This window comes from Anabrus simplex, chromosome 12 (assembly GCF_040414725.1).
Source record: "Anabrus simplex isolate iqAnaSimp1 chromosome 12, ASM4041472v1, whole genome shotgun sequence".
Taxonomy (NCBI): Eukaryota; Metazoa; Arthropoda; class Insecta; order Orthoptera; family Tettigoniidae; genus Anabrus; species Anabrus simplex.
Window position 1 is genome coordinate 64,228,576 of NC_090276.1, and position 20,737 is coordinate 64,249,312.

Consider the following 20,737-nt stretch of genomic DNA (forward strand, 5'->3'; position numbering starts at 1 on the left):
ATGCAAGTTCACCGCCGATCGCTTTTCCCCTTCCTCAAATTACCGTAATGACTGGACCGTAACCCCAAGATCTGCAAGTATGCCATAACCGTCCTTTCGTGTGATACAGTTTCTTGAAAAGCGCGTGATCGAGGATTTAGCGTTGATGGGACTGAAATTTCTGAACAGTTGATACGGGAAATCGTTTCTTCGAGGAACGGATAATGCGGAATTTTACAACGTGATTTAATTAGGATCGCTCGCGGACCACGTAATTTGAACGGATTATGCGGGAGAACGTAGTTTCCCGGAACATATAATCGAGGTTCTACTGTACTGTATTTTCCAAACACTTCTAAATCAAGCCGAACCAAACCAAATTACAGCCTCAATGAGCCTTCACCTACCAAGCGACCATTGCTCAGCCGCAGGGCCTGTAAGTTCCGATGACGTATGGGCAGTGTGACGAATCCTCTCGGCCATTATTTCAGGCTCTCTAGACTGGGTCGCCACCTCACCATTAGATACCTCCACAATTAAAGGCTCACCGTTTAACAGATCTTTATAATAATTTGTGAGAAGTTTGCAGTTTTCCTTATTACACTTTTCGAAGATCCCATCTGGATGTTTGAAACAAATCCTTCCTTTTGAAAAAACCCCAACCTAATCCGTACTCAGAGCCACCCACGTTAGAAGAAGTCAAATAAATAATCAATGTACTGAAGGTAATAAAGTACCAGGAGAAGATGGTATAACAGCTGAAATGTGGAAAATAGGTGGTGATAGCCTAGCTCAGCAAATTCTCACCATTATTGAAGATATCTGGAATACATAAACGTTCCTGATGAGTGGAAGTGTGCTGTCAATAACTACAATAACTGATGTCAATAACTACAGAGGGATATCACTGTTACCAGTTGCCTACAAAATTCTCACCTATGCACTACTCATAAGACTTGAGAAGCAAATAGGCCACTTAATAGGTGATATCAGGCAGGTTTCATAAAAGGAAGATCATGTGTAGAACAAATTTTTAATCTCAAAACCAGTTTACAAATAAGAAAACCAGACAAAGGGTGACATTTTTTGTAGATTTAAAAAAAAAATCATATTCTTTCGGTAGATAAACCCTTTTTGGTATGATGGAAGAGTTTACAGTAGATAAGAAAACAAGAAATTTGATCAGACAGACACTGAGTGACACCACCAGGAAAGTGAAGTTCTTAGGTGACATTTCTGATCCTTTCGATGTTAAGACAAGGGTCAAACAAGGAGGTGGCTTATCTGTTCAATCTTGTGCTAGGAAAGTAGACCAAACCTGGGAAAAGGAAACAAAAGGGATTAATACCGGCAAGCTAGTTAAAGATACAAATCACATGAAATATTTGGCTCTCGCAGATTGTCTGGTAATTCTGTCCAACAATAGGCAGAAAGCAATTCTATCCTTCGAAAAACTTCATGCAGTTGCATCTAAAACTGGACTCCAAATCTCACATGAGAAAACTTGATACATGGAAAGATCTCCTCAATACTAAGACAAACAACTTCTGGTAACTGAGTTTGGCAAAATCCCGGAGGTGAATAATTAAATTAAATTGTGAAACAAACAGAGAGATAATTTATACATTACAAAAAGCTTATAGAATCACATGGAACAGGTATAACAACAAAATCAATATCTCGGAACGCTAAATTGAAATACTATAACACTGTAATTAAGCCTGAAGCATTATACACATCAGAAACCTTGGTCATTGTAGATAGATCACCAACTACAACTTTAGAAAAACAAGAAAGGAAAATCCTTAAAAAATCTCCAGCTCAGTATGCATAGAAGGAATGCAGATGAAAATGTCTCCTGTATTTTACTAGTATTTGAGAAAATATCAGACACTATTTGAAAAAGATGACTGAAATTATATGGCCACATTCAAAGAATGGACAATGAAAGACTTAAATATATTTAATTATGCCTCCTTAATAAAAGTTGAGAATAATTGGAAATTGAAATAGACCTTCAAGAAATTAGGATAACGGGTGAAATTATATGGGGGCAGACCTAGCTTTAGAATGCTGGTGAACAATCATCATTTTGCTGAAAAACCCTAGCTGAGAACCACCACTACATGGACGGGAAAACGAAACGAAAAGCACCGCAAGAGGATGAAGAAAAGAAAGCAAGTTAATCTGCTAAATATTGTAAGTTAAATTGTCCTCCTTAGTTAGCCACAATGTTGTGAAAAAAGAAAATATCTAAATTTATAGTTCGGACATCATCATGAAAATCAGTACATTCAGAACCATTGTTAGAAACACTTCCTACTTTTCTTGTCTTCATCCATGAGACTACACTTTTCCAATAACATTTTGGCAACCATGGTCATGGAAGAATGTAAATTAAGACACCAAAAAAAAAACTATTGTTTCTCGACCAAGGCTTGTAAGGTAGGTTGGAAAATTCCAAAGTCACAAATCTACAGGCCATTTTAGAATGCATGTAAGAGACATCTCTTGCACTTCATATGATTTGATTAAATTAATAAATTCAAAGAATGTAACATTACAAGCTGAGTAAGGATATAAAGCAAGCATGCACATAAATGCTACCTACTTGATAGTCAAGGACAACACTACAAGAAAAATACTTTAATATTATAGCATAGTGTTTTGATTTTATCGGAGAGGAAGAATGATTTCATGGGAGGTAAGTATATTGGCTGGCACAAGTGCTCCAGAGTAAACGGGTAAAGTATTAGAAGAGGAAAATAATTGACAAAATAATAATAATGTGATAACCCATCAACTATTATCATTTGAAATGGGATCTTAACCCTTTCAGACCGAGTACGCACAATTGTGCGGGTTCGTATTTTAGTTATCCCTGACCGTATTTGATGTTTTTTCGGCGCTACACCGGACTGCAGTGATTGTGCAGGACACGTGGCATGTATTTCAATTGATTTTAGTATGCGCTTGACCGCCAGGGCGAAGGAAGAAGAGTTTAAAAAGCACAGTTGATCGGCGAGATGGCAGGAAGCAGGAGTGCCGAAAGTAAGTATTTATTTACTGCGTTTATATTAATCTAGAAGCTTTACTGAACACCGGAATATATTCAATGAAGTGTGTACATTGGTTAGTGAACGTAAATTTTGAAGCTACACCATCGTACGTGATACAACGAGGTTTTGAATTTTGATACGCACAATTGTGTGGGTCCTGTTTTTAGGATGTTAGTTTTTATTTTGTAAAATAAACTATTAATATGTGTATTGAGCAGCATTTTAGTCAGTTCTTGACGTACAAACAAAAATTCACACCTCCAATTTTCTTTCAGGTCTGAAAGGGTTAATATCAGCATGTGGCCTCTAGAGAGGCCTGGTGCGGATCTTTTGTTTCGTTATGACGCAGGATATTACTTGCATCAAACTTCATTTTGGTTCTCTGTTGACATATACAATCATAAGTCTTATTCTTTTATTGTCTACCCATTCAGTGCTAATATTTTAGTATTTTATTAATATTTTATGATTGACACCGTATGAATAAGCCATCGGAATAAACTTAGGTTTTAAAATCCCTGACCTGGCCAGGTATCAAATCTTGGACACCTTGGACCAGAGGCGAGGATGCTAACTATTTAGTCATAGGATCTTCATACCATCTGAGGTAAATGTGAAATATGCTGTGGATGGTTAGATAAAAGGAAAGAGGGAAAACATGGCCTAGTTGGTATTGTCTAATATTCAAGCTTGGTTCTTTCCTAGATTCATGAATTAACAAGTCTGCCTTCTCAGAATCTCACATTGCAGACAAAGAAACTGATAATATATTGCTGAACTTAAAAACAAAAGCCTCATCAGAAGGAGCATGATGGGAGCGCACGCGTTTGTGAATAGGGTTAGAACTCTTTAAAGACTGTAGGGCAATCATTTCACTAGAGTTAATGTTTGACTTTGTTTGAGGAACACTCACTCCAGTCGTTGAAATAAATTGTATTGCGTGGAGAAGTAAAGCTGCTTTCAGTTCACTTCATTCCATTTGATTATATAGACAGGGTAGAACCTGTTTTGTAACATCAGGACATACCTGCTGTAATTTTGTAAATAAATATGAGAAATAACTTTCAATATTGTAATGTAGAATATTGCAGGTTCATTGCCCCATTTTCCAATGTTTAAGCACTGAAGAAAATGTCTTTTTAATATCATCAAGTAACTAAATTTTCATGAATATTGCCACAAAACATGTTCCTTTGCTTTAAAATTCTTCACTTCTCGCTGTTGAAATTGATTGACCTCTCTTTCTCTTCATTCCGCAGGACTTGGATTCGTACCTGAAAGCTCGAGCACCAGTCACATTTCTTTCGGAATTGAGGAGCAATTTGCAAGTCTCTAATGAGCCTGGTATGAGGTATAACATCCCACTGATGAATGCACTTGTTCTGTATGTGGGAACTCAAGCTATCCAATATATCCGCAGCAAAGGTCTCACGCCTAACATGTCCACTATTGCGCATTCGTCGCATATGGACATCTTCCAGAACCTGGCCGTGGATTTGGATACAGAAGGTTTGTAGACTCCACTTGCTCATAACTGAATGTATGTAAACGAATATGTGGCCACCGCAGTACCTGCAAAACTTCTACCATTGATCTTCCTGTTCCCATTCACACCCAGGATCACCAGAACACATTTTATGATTGTATCACAGTTAAAATCTCTAAACATTTACCTCCAACTTTCCACCCCCTCGCCTTTAGAGGTTCCAAAGGTGGACACCAAGTGTGTTCATGTGTAGGGAAGTATATGACCTTAACATTAGATAACTGCTCCTTTTAATCCTATTTTCTTGTCTGTCTCCCCACAACTGCACATCAGTATCTACAACTTGCCCACAGTGACCACTATTCCATCTTCCACTGACAAAAGCTGTTGCTGGAAATTTTTATGCTTGTTGTTTAAAGGGGCGTAACATCTAAGGTCATCAGCCTGCCGGAAATGTTGTACCTATATCTTTTGGGTGTACTCGATCAACTAATTCTTACACAATAAGTTGCTGCTGTCCATGTATTTCCTAGGTGTTTGTATACCATATACAGTAGAAGTCCGTTATAGCGAGAATTCGTAACAGTGAAAAATTTACTCGCTATAGCGGATTGTCTTTATATCCGATTTTGTATAAAACTCGGGAAACCCACTACACACTTTAAAATCGGTATGAAACAGTAATCAGTTCGTTTAAATCTTGCGTTTCCGCAGATGATACCCACACTGAGGCTTACTTGTTTGTTATTTTTCGAAATCCGATACTACGTGAAAGTGTATGTTTAATTTCATTCTGAAAAAAATATAGTACCGTATTTCTCCGAATCCAAGATGAACACCACTTTTTCCTTCAAAAAATTTACATCAGGATCAAAAAGTATTTTATAAAATCATATGAATGCCTTTGTTTTACAGTAGGCCTACGCATTTTTAGACTATTTTAAGACGCCAAACACTGACTTTCGTCATGCCGTTTTTTTTCTGCTGCTGCACAATTATTCCTTATTTCCGCAGGTTTAAGGACCATTAACTTAACACATTGCTGGCCGGATGTTTGAGCTTGTAACATACCGTATTTCACGGCATAATCGTCGCCACCGCGTAATCGTCGCATCCTTTATTTTCAATACAAAAATCGGACTTTAAACCTTTAATTACATAATCGTCGCACGTCCAAATTTTGTTCACTAATCTGGTTAAAAGGTAAATGGAACTGCAACGTAAGTTGCACATGAATGCGCAATTTAAATACGTGTATGGTTTATGGGCAATTTGGCAACACAGTCACGTTTGCGACATGTTGCACAACGTATAAATAAATAATACCGGTATATAATACGACGCATGGCTTACCGGTAGACTATCGGCAGTTTGACAACGTGGTCGCGAGACAGTGTACTATTTATTCACCACCTACATATTATGCTTACCGGTAGGCTATCGGCAGTTTGACAACATGGTCGCGAGACAGTGTACTATTTAATCACCACCTACATATTATGAGTTCCCATTTGAAATACGTAAGGCTGTAAGTTATCGCTTATCGGCAACGTCGCCAGGAAATACCGGCTAGGTAGGTTGAATGGACCTCGAACCAGCCCTCAGATACAGGTAAAATTCCCTGACCCGGCCGTGAATTGAACCCGAGGCCTCCGTGTAAGGCTCCATGGGGCCGGCTCCTGTGTTATTGCGCACGAAGTGAAATCCAAGACGATAACGTAGATTTCCACGGAATTATTCAGCCGAATTATTTACGATGTCTCAGTTGTCATCGCTAAACTCTTATCTTACTACTACGTCATAAGTGTCCGGGCATGGGATGAAACCTTTTATCCAAGCAGTCAAGATAATTATTATCCTATGCTATTAAAGTTTTATTTTATAAACTCGTCAGTAATGTAATGTAAAACCATCAATAACTGGGAAGAAATATTAACCTAATTACCGTATGTTTAAAAGAAATTGAAAAAAATGAATGTTTGTTACTGACGTCTCGGAATACAGTCAACTATACAGTAGATCTACACCGCGCTAGCCAGAGCGAGCTTGCGAGCTTTGCGCATGCGCAGTAGTGTGTCGCAACCAACGAGCTAAACTGATAAATTGTTGCATGCTTCCTTGCTGCCTAACAGTATTGGCTGCTCTGGAATGGACAGATCACAGATGCATTTATTTGTTTCAGATTTACGTGATTACTGTAGACATGTGTGCGTGAGAATTTAAGTTTTTAATTTGTGTTTTGGGTGTTGGCAGAAATAATTTGTTTTAATAGTGAACAATTACGGAAAGTCATTTATATCGCAAAACATTAACGTGTGAAGCATTTATAAGCGATTATGGGTAAATATAGAAACTATTTTGCGGGCTTCAAGCTAAGCGTAATTGCCTTCGCTGAACAGCACGGGAACAGAGCTGCAGAAAGAAAATTTTCTGTGAGTGAAAAGTTGGTGCGTGACGGCGGAAAGTAAAAAAACAAGCTAAAAAGCACAAACCCTTCTAGACGCGCGTTTAGAGGTCCTAAAACAGAGAAGTTTCCTATAATTGACGAAGAAGTGTTTAGGTACGTCAGTGAAATACGTAACAATGGCTGCAGTGTATCATATGAAATGTTACAAATTAAGGGACAGGAGGTAGCGCGCAAACACAACATACCGGTAACTCAGTTTAAGGCGACTCGTGGGTGGATTAAGGGGTTCATGCGACGACACAATCTGTCAGTGCGAAGGAGAACAACACTAAGCCAAAAGTTGCCTGCTGATTACACGGACAAGATTGTAAATTTTCACCGATTTGTCATACGTTTGCGCAAGGAAACTTCGTACTTGCTTTCTCAAATCGGTAATGCCGATCAGACTCCAATCTTTTTTGATATGCCTCGCAACAGCACTATTGCGCTAAAAGGATCACGGAGTGTATTAATGAAAACTAGCGGTAGTGAGAAGATGCGATGCACGGCAATGCTAGCCATTACAGCTGACGGGAGAAAGTTGCCGCCTTACATCATTTTCAAGGGGAAAACGATGCCTAAGAATATGCACTAGACGGTTCCGAAGATGACGCAGTGTGGCAGGGAGACGAAGAATCTGATACTGGTATTAACAGAGGTGAGGACGGCGCATCAGATAGCGAAACCTGCGATAGCGACACCGAAGATTTGGAATAAATTGCGTACCGGTAAGTCCGCATTTCACAACAAAGCGATAATTTTTTGCAAGTGTAATATTTTAACTTTAATACTCAAATTAATGACAAATTAACTTAATACGTTCATTTTTATTTTCAGGTTGGAAAAACGTTCGCCGAATTGTTGCGAAAAATTATGAATTTTGTTTTAGACTATTTTAATTATTTTGATGTATAAACGCGAGTATTACGTGCATCTTAAATTTGTATCAAATACAATTTAGTTATAAATACATTTTTTGAGTAATACAAATACTGGTATTAAATATTCATCGTATAATGGTCGCACCCTACAATTTTTTTCGAAAATTTTGGTATAAAAAGTGCGACGATTATGCCGTGAAATACGGTACTCTATGGACCGGACATTTTTCTACTAAGCATACTATGGTGCACTTGATTATAAAAATGTGCATAAATATTAAACCACTCAAGATTTTATCTTTACTTCAGCGTCAGTTCGTAACACATCATTAATGTTTACATCGTTGTCATCGTCAGAGTCACTTGAATAAATAAGCACACTAGGTAAATTACGGAGTGTAGAGGCTTGAATATCAATTCCACTATCACTCTCACATTCAGTTTCCACTAATTCATTATCCCTATGTCCATTTGAACGATTATCGCCACATAATTCTTCTAAAATATCGTTGTTAGCTAACACTGTATTCCGCGGGCGCTCCATCTTGTCATTGACTGAACCAGCAGAAAGAAAGTCGACGTTTCGAAACTAAATCAAAGAATAAAAGAGGCCGTGCATAAAAGAAAAGTAGCAGATATACATCTACGATTTATTCTACTCAATGTGCAAGTCCGAAATAGTTCAATATATGGTCAAGAGATGTCACAGTAAGACCCAAAACAATGTCGTAAATAAACCCGAGATTTCTCGGGGCCCGTCACCTACCGCTGGCGAGCGTACTACGAGATTTCTCGGGGTCACCCATGTGTTAAAATTGGCATCACAATACCGAAGATAATCCGTTGAAAATTTGCTGGCAACACCTATTCCATGCGTCTCTACAATACGACAATCCATCAGGAAATTATTCTTGCTGTCTATAAAACTGTTACTCAGCAGCTAGCAATGTATAGGCCTAATCGCAGACGTTGAAAGTCAACGAACGATTTTACTGAGCCACGGTATGGCCATTCCACCCTTGCGTTTTTTGTGCACATACCTCACAATTTCATCTTTGACTTCTTTAAAATGTCCTTGTTACGGACCACTGAATGCATTTTTTGTACAGTAGGGCCTACGCACTGTTTTTAGCTCTTTGTCTTCACGCTAACGCCAAATATTGGCTTTAGTTAGGCCTATGCCATATTTTCTTGCGGCTGCACAATTATTCTACATTTCTGAGTGTTTAATAACCATTAACTTAAAATTGGCATCATAATATCGACTAGAACCCGTGGATAATTTGCCAGCAATACTGGTACCTTTTCCACGTATATTTATAATACGACGATCCATCACGGAAATATTCCTGCTGTCTGTAAAACTTAATTTTTCTAAGCATCAAGTACAATAGACGCGTTATAACTCTGCCATTGAGTAGCCATGGCCTTTCTAAGAATTCGAAGGCTCGCATGTTTTGATGCCATTCTGCAGATTTGAGAAACTTTTTTTAGAGGTTAATAGAACACCATACTCTCTTCAGTATTTCGTGAGATCCAGTGACGTTACACACAGGCACTGTACAACCGGTTGTTTATTGCCAACGAGTTTTGTGCGCATTTTGAAAAGAGGCAGCGTGCTTACCGCGGTAGTTGCCAGTGGTATCCATTAACTTACTGTTAGGCCGCGAATGCAAGACAACCCTTCCGAGAAAAAAGTCTTGGATTCAGAGAAATACGGTATCACTCCAGAGGTTTCTGTGGCAAACACTACAGTTTTCTTCTTCAAACGGCGTCACCTAACCTATAGGCCTATGTATCATGAAAACACATGTAAAGAAATGATAACATCCTCGCAAAAATTTACATGTAAATAGCCTTTCCGACGCGAGAAGATATGAACTATCCTCTGAAATCAGTGATCTATTCTGCCATATCTCGAGGTGTATCCCATTCTTACTTAATTGTAGTATTTAGCCTCAAAATTAAGCGGTCGTTTAGTCAGCCTTAATTTTTAACGAGTTAACAACCGTTATCGGACACGTTATTTACTCGTTTATTATGAAAATATGTTCTCTTTCATTTCGAATTTTCTTTATGGAACAGCAGTCGATGGTATTACTAATCAACTTCGACATCGCCTTTGAATGTCGACGAGAGAACTCGCTAGTGCACATAGCGAGGAAACTATGCCGAAGGTAATCAATCGCATGCAATATCATCGCTGGGGTGCATAAATATCGCTAACGGAAAAAATCTTGCGCGCTTAGTCGACGAGGTAGCGAAGGAACGAGGGCACGAGGTTATTAGGTTTCCGCCGTACCACTGTCACTTCAACCTCATGGTGTTGGTACGGTATGGGGTGAAGTGAAACATTACGTACACAATAATAACAAGTCCTTCACAATTATTGAAGTGGAAGGACTGTTCCAGGAGAGTATTGCTCGAATGGATGCAGCTTCATGGAGGAAGAAATTTAACCCTGTCAAAACATTCATTAACTTGGCAATGGCAATAGGCTTACATGGCATCATCAATGACTGTTAGGAGTTGATTACCTGCCTAGACGACGACAATGACAATGAAGGCGACGGTATTAATGGCAGTGATCTGGAGGGTATTGAGCCTCTACCTGTATGAATCAGGTATGAAAATACGGTTTCTGAATTTTCGTAAATTTTATAGATTTTACTGAAAACCTTCTGTGTTAGCACCGGTGTGTATTATTCTAACATTTATTGGCGTATTTAAAGTGAGATTCATGTCGGCCGATTTCTTCCGTATTTTCTAACATCGCGATAATAAGAACTTCTCGTATCATTTTGTGTGATGAAATATTTTATTGTAAACGTAATCGGTGTATTGAAAGTTCGATTTTTGTCGGCCGATTTTGTTTCTATTGTGTATTATCGCGATGACATTAAAAGCATTTCTCCCATGTTTTTAAAAACTCGCGTGTCTTGCAATCAGCTGTTGTTGCAGCAGCAACATCGCTTCGTGCGCCATTGCAGTGTGACTAACATTGTGCGCAACTGTCATGTGCAACCTTATGCTGGCCCACCTATAGTCCCACACAGGCGACAGCTTGATAGTCAGCCATAGAAGGTCTTTTAGGAAATACAAAACTCCGCTTTACCCTTACATGAAACAAACCAACAACACGCATATTTTCAACCGAGGAAAGAGCCCTTTTCAGCACTTTGATGAATGAGATTCAGAGAAAAGTTCACAAAACCATTGGAGGTAAGAAAATGAAAGTTATCTTGTTCGCTGAGAATATATGCTTGTGGGGAGACTAAAGAAGACCTTCAAGAATGAATAAACTCCTGGACAGTAGCTGCTAAAAAATATGGACTCATCTTCAGCCAAGAGAAAAGTGAGGTTATGGTCATGTAAAGATATGGACAACCAGTGGGACACATTGAAATGGAGGGGAAACAGCTACAGATGAACCATCAATTAAAATATCATGGAAGTGTTTTCTCTGATACTGGTTCTGTAGACAAAGAAATTTTCCACAGAATTCAGACAGGTAGCAACTTCTACAAAATAGTTAAAGACATAATATGGAACAAGATAATACCAACAAAATGTAAGAGAGTCATATATGAAACCTATTACGTACCAATCTTGACCTATGGTTGCGAAACATGGACCATGAGAAATAAAGATGTTAGTAGAATCCACGCAGCAGAAATGAGATTTGTCCGTAGCATGATCGGTAAAACACGGAGGGACGGAGTCCGTAATGAGGAAATCCGAAAGCAGGCTTGAGTTGTAAGCCTCAGGACAGCATAACAGCGCAGCGACTGAGATGGTATGGACATATGCGACAGATGGGAGAAAACAGATTGCCGAAACAAATGTATGATCTAAAACTTGTAGACAAAAGGCAAAGAGGGCGACCAAGACTCAGATCGACATTGAACAGCGAGCACAGACAGGGTCTTTATTTATGCTTGGCAAGGACTTTCTCGCTCGACCTTGGCCACCGATGACAGGCAGAAAATCGTGCACTAGGACAAGACAAAAGTTTCAAGCGAAATTTCCAGAGAGACCGATTCCTATCAATCGGACAATAAAACAACTGGCCAAGATATTCAAATGTACAGGTTCAGTAAACAATAAAAATAGATGTAAAGGGTAAAAGTCTGTGGCCCCCTCGTAGCCCAGATTTAACAGCATGTGATATTTTATTTGTGGGGAATGTTAGAAAATGTAGTTTATGGGTACAACCTTCACACACTAAACTTAAAGACAATATAAGAGCTGCAATTGCATCCATCAGTGCTGAAGAACTTTGTAGAGTAACAGAAAACTTCATTAGAAGATGCCGATTATGTTTGGCAGTTACATAAAATAAACTTCATTATAAAGCCCGTATTGTCGTGAGTATACGTTGAAGGTTAGGTCAAATGTTCCACCTTTACAATACCAAGATTCTTTATTAACTAAATATTTACATGATTTTTAATTATATCGGGACATGTTTCGTCTACCTTGTAGACATCATCAGCCATAAAAACTTTTGAGAAAAAGCTACAAGGACAAGGACAAAGTAACACATTAAAATAATTCGGATAACCGAATATGTCATTTAAAATGGTGAAGAATTCAGAACTGTTTTGAGCACAGCACTTAAGAATACCGTTGAAATTAAAATTAAAATTGTCCACATGGGATGATTCAGTAAAAACTTTGCGTTAAAATTCTTCCTTTGACCTAATCTTCAACGTATGTTTGACAGCGCATGGGGAACATTTTCAGCATAAACTGTAAAAATGGTGAGTAAAATGTATGATAATAATTTTGAGCATAAACTGTAAACATGGTGAGTAAAATGCATGATAATGATTTTGAGCACCATATTCTGCCGTACATACGCACGCGCGGTAGCCTGCAACTGAACCGTCACTGGCGGCCAAGATCAAGCGAGAAAGTCCTTGCCAAGCATAAATAAAGACCCTGTATTTTGGAAAGCATCGAAGAAGGAGAGAAGTTCAGAGACAGGAACTGGTGGGGAAGCCTCGTTTGCTGACCCATCGCTTAAGATGGAACGACGTGGGATATGTATGTATGAAAGTGCACGAAGATCAGAGCGTCTGAAGAAGTACTGGGAGGACTGCAAAGCCTGAACAATCCCTTCAGAGTGACCTGAACGATGGACTGACTAAAGTGATCCCCTGCGATCATTAAAGAAGAAGACAAATACCAGGTCTTTTATATTGTTTTACTATTATTTGTACCATCCATCGACCTGGTGTATGTTAAACATTGAAAGTAACAATATAATTAAAAATAAAACCATGTGATTCATGCAATTGAGGGAAAAATTATGTCGGTGTAAATAAATATGTTTTAATTATTTTGCTGTTAAGTTATTTTAGAAACATCTTGCAGTTGAATTAATGAACGCGGGCAAAACCGCAGGTACCTGTTAGTTAGGAAATACAGTATCTTTTATTGATCATTTATAGGAACTTCTAGATAACCCCTCATACACATACAGTCAAGTTTGAAGTTATTATGATTTCAAGGTTCTTACTATTCATTTTGATTTTCAAACTTTTTTTTTTTTTTAATGAGGTTTGACGCATTAATTTACATTCTTTTCTATAGATGCTCTGGTACAAAAGCTAGCAGAAGCGAAATATATATGTCTAGGAAACAGATGGAGAGCAGCGACGTACCATGTAAGACCACGTGGATATAGTACACATATTAGAAACACATGGGTCCAAAATTTTAGGCTGCACTCTTTGTCAATGAAGGAATAATAAATAGCCGCTGTGAGCTGTGAGAGGTGAATAGAGTGGGGAACGGATGGACGGACGGACAGACAGACAGACAGACAAGAAAATGGAAGAAAAGGAACAATTATCTAATGTATAGGCTTGGTGCTTCCCTGGACCTGAGCACCAGTTTATGTCCAACTTTGGAATCTCTAAAGGGAAGAGGTTGGGAAATTGTAGGTAATGTTTTGACATCAACTTGGGCTTTTTTTAAAGAATGTCGATATAGGTTTTTCATCTATTTTCAATTTCCAATCAAAGACTTTTGTTGCATGTGTGTTCCTCTCAGGTAAAAGGTCTGAAATTTTGGTGTTGTTCATTTCTGGCTTAAATGGGGACAGAATATATTCCATTAATTATTGATTTTCATGGAGTTTTGTATGGAAAGAGAATATTTAAATGTGTATGCCATAAAAAGTTGTTTTGTTTGTAATTTATAGATTGGAATTTTATTTACTCTTCAGGTCGCTACCTGTTCCTGAATGCGATAGCAAATCAGCTCAGGTATCCAAATAGCCATACTCACTACTTCAGCTGTACCTTGTTGTATCTGTTTGCGGAAGCAAATACGGAGGCGATTCAAGAACAGATTACAAGGTAAGTAACTGATGCAAATGTTTCCTTTCAGGAAGTGAAATATAATTCTCTAATGTAGAATCATTCTGAAAAAAGAAAACCTCATTCCTTTAAATAGTAAGATGAACAAGTAACTGCTTTCTCTAATATGTTTCTTTCTTGTGTAACAAGAACACATCCAGACACATGAACATGTGCAGTAACACTCAGATACTTCCTCCCAGTGTAACATACGAAGTCTACCTTCTAGAGTATACTGTGAAACCTTGTTAGCGCGTTCCTCATTAACACGTTTTCCCGCTGAGCACGTTGTAAATTTGAAGTCCCGATTCTCATTGTATTAAATCTATATAAAAATACCTCACTTAATCGTGTCACGAATTTTCATTATTACCCCTCAATACTAGTACAATCATATTTTTTCTAGCCCTGAACATGTTGTCATCCCTTGTGAAAGAAACGTCATTTCCAGCTCGGGTAAGAGCCGTCACCGCAATAGCGTGATTACGGGAAAAGGCCTTGAATTCCTGAACTTCACAGGATAAGTTGCACCTTCGGGGAACAAGCTGTTAGCCTCAGGAATGTTCAGTTTTGCTTGTCAGTTAGCAGCAAAATTGCTGAATAACGCAGTGAGTCTGTTTGTGCTTGTATTTCGCATTCCATTCAGAAGATATAGATGTTGATTCCCAAGGGAATTTATGTTGAGTGGTACAGTGAAGTGTAACGAATATTCGTTGCGTGATACGGTAGCCTATAATCTGGATTAGGAACATAATCGTGTGAAATTGACTAGCGTGGTGCATATTTATCTTGTGATAGCCAAGTTGTGGATAAGAAAAACCTTGTGAAATTCCTTACTAATGAAGACAAAATTAAAATTTATCTTAAAATGGACTGGCATCCGCATCTTAAAGCGTGCCGAGGTCGCGCATGTTGAACTCGCACCTTCGAGTCAAAACTCGATCAGTCGAGTTGGTCGAAGTTTATTCAAAATGGCAGCCATAGTTATTCCTCCCGGTTGCACATGGTCGATTGTAACCTCCAATTCATTGTATAAGAGTGTGACCAGAAAATAATGTTTAAAACCCACTGCTCTGAAATAAGAAGCTTCTACTAACATTTGTTTTAGGAAGAGTGTGATCTGCCATAATACTTTGTTTTTCATATTTGTTGTTTGGTATTTTTCACACTTTTCAGTACACTTGCTATTTTATAAGCCCATCGGAAAAGGTTTTCATATTTGTTCTCTCGTGTTTTTCACACCTTTTAATATTTTCCTCTCATCTTTAGGAATGGTAGCTATAGTTTGCACTGTACACGAGGTTACACGGCGTAAATGCCCTTGTGTCGGAAAAAAGTTTTTCCGGTGTTTCAGTGTCCTTGTTGGATAGTTTTTATTTGTATATTCAGTAGTAATTCTTCTCGCTTAACACGTTATTTTTTGTTGTCCCCTGCAGAAACGTCTTATCAAGGTTTTAGTGTATTTATTGAGATCATACAAAAATTGGTTCCTAAAAAGTAACTATTATAGACCTGAACAAGATCCATCATTGCTAACCACTTGAATAGGTCTTTCTTCTTTTCTTCTTGGGGCCTCTAAATATTAGTTCCTAATTAGCATCACCTCTAAGATATTTTGCTACCATGTTTTTCCTTCATTCCCACCTTGATATACCTGCTCCCTTCATAAAGCTGCAGGTTGTTTTATTGGGTCTTCTTGGATTTTTTCTCTCTCTTCATCAGATAGTCCTAGAGTGGAGAGTCTGATTCTATCTAGCGCCTCACATTCGAAAAGTATGTGTTCAGCTGATTCCTCTGCCTCATTGCATTTCCTACACATGTTGTCTCTTATTACTCCAATTCTATGTAGGTGTTTTTTCAGACGGTAGTGTCTTGTCATCAGTACTACTACCCATCTTATATTTTCTCTGCTGAGTTTCAACAGTTCTTTAGTATGCTTGTTGCTCCTTTTATCAGTTCCTTTGCAAGCCTGCATCCGGGAGTATTTTTTCCAGTTTTTCATTTGTTTCTTTTGTACCCATTTTCCTATGTAGTATCGGGCTTGTCCATAGGAATTCCCGCATACAGTTTCTGGGCCTACAAAATGTGTTTCTGCCCCTTTCCTGGCCAGTTTATCTGCCTTTTCATTTCCTTCTATACCTGCGTGCCCTGGTACCCATATTATTTTGACAATGTTGCACTTTGAGAGCTTTAGGAGAAGTGAGTGGCAATACAAGACAATTCTGGATATTATCCGGACTGCCTCTAGTGCCTTAATGACCGCTTGGCTGTCCGTAAAAATGAAAATGTTCTTATTCCTATAGTTCATTTTCAGATTTTCTTCAAGACATGTTGTGATAGCTATCATTTCAGCTTGAAAGACTGTAGTGTGTCTGCCCAGGCTCATCTGGATTGATCTCTCAGGTCTTCCCCCGTTGATCCCTCCTCCTGTGCCATCCACAGTCTTTGAGCCATCAGTCCACCACACTGTATCTTCTTTTTCAGTATGCCATGTGTTGATATCCCAGTTTTTTTTTTATCTGGGCCTCAAACGGTTTTTCAAAGTTGTACTTTGGCATCATATGATCAGAAGGCATGTGTAGAACTTCCTCTGTTTTTACTCTGTTAATTTTACAGTGTCCTAGATTGTGTCTTTGTGCATTCCAGCACTCTGATTATACCAGTCTATATGAACTCATTCTAGCCTGTCCTTTTATGAAATTGCATAGTGATGGGAGGTCTAGTAAATTATTCAAGGCTTCTGTCGGCATAGTTATCATAGCCCCAGTTATGGCTATGCATGCCATTCTCTGTAGGCTATCCAATCTACTTTCAACTTATCCTCGACTTACTTTCTGCCACCATATGATTGCAGCATAGGCCATCAACGGTCTAATGATCATTGTCTATATCCACATTACCATTGATGGTCTTAGGCCCCATGTCTTCCCAATGGCTCTTTTACATGCATACAGCAAGTTCGTGGCCCGGGTTATGTTCCTTTCTATATGCGGATTCCAGGTTAGATTTTTATCTAACACTACACCTAGATGCATTGCATGTTCTTCCATACATATATCTTGCCCAAAGAGCTTCAGTGATCTCTTTCCCTCTAATTTTCTCCTTGTAAAAGGGACTAGTGTTATCTTGTTCAGGTTGACTGATAGTTGTTCTTCCCGACACCAATTCTCCACAAGGTTGAGTGATCTTTGCATGAGGTCCTGGATAACACTCATCACCTTACCTTGTACCATAGTCACTAGGTCATCTGCGTGTCCTTGTGTGTAGAAACCCTGTTCGTTGAGCATAACTATGATTTTGTTCACCACAAGGTTCCACAGCAGAGGCGAAAGAACTCCTCTCTGAGCACAGGCTTGCTTTTATCGTCCGTCTAACTTGGATTTAATCCGTTTGATGACGGTTTTACTCACTTTGCTCTTTTCCAATGCTTTGATCAAAGAGTCATAGGTTGTATTGCTGAAGCTCCTTCTATATCTAGAAATGCCGCCAGTGCAATTTTTTATATTCTAGGCCTTCCTCTAGTTTACAAACCAACTGGTGGAGTGCTACTTCAGTGGATTTGCCAGGTCGATATGCAAACTGATTTTCGTGTAATGTTGAGTTCAGTTGCACCGTTCTTCTGATATATTTATCCAGAATTTTCTCTATTGCTTTCAACATGAAGGAGGTTAAACATAATGGTCTGTATGCTTTGGCTTGGGCATAGTTTGCCCTTCCAGGCTTAGGTATGAATACTGCTTTAGCTTCAGACCATGATTTTGGCACGTACCCTAAAGCTAGACTAGCTCTGAAGAGGTCCATCAGAGCATTGGCTAGTATCTCCCGTCCTTCCTGTAGGAGTATTGGAAGTATCTCGTCTGACCCCGGAGCCTTTATAGGGTGAAACGTGTGGATTGCCCGTTTTACAGGTTGTGTTTTATTATTCTGTTGGCACAGTTTCAGTCTGCTCTTCAAGCTCCAGTCTCTGTTCCAACCGTTTCTTTTTTTGTCATCTCCTCAGCCTCAGGAAAGTGACACACCATTAGCATCTCCAGCGTGTCCTTCCCCGCCTGAGTAAACGACCCATCTGGTTTCTCCAATGTCCCCGCCTGATTTATATAGGTTGCTGTAAGAACCTTCTGGAGCCTTGCTGTTTCAGTGTGTGATTCCACTTTCTCACAGAACAGTCTCCAAGATTTTCTTTTTGCTTTCCATTTCTCTAGGTTATACTCAGTGAGTTACCTATGATATTCTATTTCTAGATAATATTCCATACAACATCCTGACCTCTTTTTTTTTTTTTTTTTTTTTTTTTCATTTTTGCTAGTTTGTTGTTCCACCACCTTACTTTTTTGGTGTTTTTCTTTTCTATAATGGCCTCTTCTAATAGTTCCCCTGCCTCATCCAATTCTTTCTGTCCTCTCACGTTAGTTGGAATTTTTTGTACAGCCTTCCTTAGAACTTCTCTGTATCTATCCCAGTCTTTTTTTTTTTTTTTTTCCACATCTCAATCCCATATAGTCTCGCATCTATTGCAAATTGGATGTGCTGGTGGTCTGCCAATGATGGTTCCTCCAACACCTTCCTGCCTTTAATAAAGTTTGCAATATGCGTAGTGCTTAGTGTAATGTCTATTACCTTATCTATTTATTTATAAATGTAGGCTTGTTGCCTAGGTTTAGTATCGTCAACTCAGTTTCAATAATAAACTCTAGTAAAGACTCACCTCTTGCGTTGCAATTTGTGCAGCCCCATGCCGTGTGGTATGAATTTGCATCTGCTCCAAGGACTGGGTGTTCGCCTTCCTCTTTGTGTTGCAAAGTAGGTTCCCAACTTCTTCTGATGGGGGCATATTAGTTGAGTCATATAGGAGGTATGCAGAGCCTATGGTTATTTCTCTGGGACCTTCCCGATTTCGAAGTTTTATCTTGGCCGCCACTAAGTCCTTTGAACAATGTTCCTGCGACAGAAGGCATTTTAGTTTTCTGCTCACAAGTAAACATGTTCTAGGCATATTCGATGTAGTATCGTACATTAGCTTACCTCCAGATTCCGCCAGTCCTACTACTCTGACCTTAACTACCCATTGCTCTTGTATAAGAGCCACATCGATAGCCTCGGACTTGAACTTCCTGACGAAATTGGCCACAGCTGATTTTTTTATGTTGTAGGTTGGCCTGTAGAACTTTCAGTGCCATCCTTGCCAACGCTAGGTTTTGTTTTTCCCTTAATTACTTGAAATTTGATCTGCCCAGGTCCGAGCTTGCCCTTAAGGCCTCTCTTCTTGAGCTTTTCAAAATCTCTTGCATTATGGGCCAAAACAATTGTCCTTCCTGTGTCATCAGTAGTTGTTGCATTCAGCACACTCCACTCTTTCGTCGGAAGTTTGGTGTCATGCTGATGTATTCTGACAAGCACATCATCAACCTTCATCTTGTCAAATAGAGGAGGAAACTTGATGACCTTTGTAGTATTCAGACTGGAATAGTTACTTATGATAACCAGTAAACATTATCAAAACAAACAGTGTCTTGACTCACAAAAGTAACAATAATGGGGATTCACTTACCTTAATATGAGGGAAAATCAAATGAAAATGGAGCAGGGGCCACAGAATGAAATCAGTGGGTTTATCTCAAAAGTAATCTCTACAGTTACAAGCACTTGTCGCACTGTTTAAGTAAGCGGTGAATACGTTGTTCGTAGAGATTTGAACCAGTTACAAAAATTTTATATAGCTTCATTGTCCTATTAGAAATGCCAACTCTTCAGTACTTTTTTAAACAGACCCAAAGATGTGGAAGTGGCATGGCAATAGATTGGGGCTATACAGTGGGGGTTCCAACACTGTCCACCCAAATGTTGTCAACTTGTCCTGTGTGACAGCTGCCATATGTAGCATAAAAATATCCCAACCACAGTAAACGCCGTGAAAATAGATATGAATACCAAAAAAAAGGTATATATGATTAGCAGAACATGAATCTTGTAACATGAGGTTTGAATGTAAAGGATGTCTCATGATCATGATGGATCTGTTCAGTGCTATGAAGGAAATATTAGAGATGACATCTTTGTTGATTTTATGGTTCTGTTGCAGGAGTTGACAAAGAAAGATGTAACAGTGCCTCCGGCTCTAACTGTGAGTCTCACAACTTCAAGATTCTTGAGGTGATATTTTGTAAGATAGTAGGGAAAACATGGGTTGTATCACTTTTCTTTGTCAACTTCTACAGGCTGTGTATCGTAACCTCTGTGTTCGTCATTTCATTTCATTACCTTCTTTGATTAAAACAATATCAAATCTACAATAAAGAAAAGGAAAGACAAGGGCCAAAAAAGGTAGGGGCAGGAGATAACCCAGGAAAGGCATAATAGGAAAGTTGAAACTCAGGCAAAAGTTAGTGCAGCAATGCCAAATTCAGTCTCATAATAATAACACGTCATAAAATGAGAGCTTCTTAGGTGTAATGGTTACCGGGCGAGTTGGCCGTGCGGTTAGGAGCGCGTAGCTGTGAGCTCGCATCCGGGAGATAGTG

The 20,737-nt window shown here is 38.9% G+C and overlaps 1 protein-coding gene across 7 annotated transcripts in view; it reads left to right on the forward strand.

Moving 5' to 3' along the window:
* The window catches only part of Not1 (CCR4-NOT transcription complex subunit 1), a 403,150-nt gene that overhangs the window by 366,119 nt on the left and 16,294 nt on the right, over positions 1-20,737 (forward strand). For all 7 annotated transcript variants that reach the window (XM_067156230.2, XM_067156231.2, XM_067156233.2 and 4 more), the window contains exons 37-38: positions 4,298-4,547; positions 14,087-14,219. In XM_067156230.2, the coding sequence (XP_067012331.2) occupies positions 4,298-4,547; positions 14,087-14,219 (383 nt within the window). The remainder of the gene's footprint in view (positions 1-4,297; positions 4,548-14,086; positions 14,220-20,737) is intronic.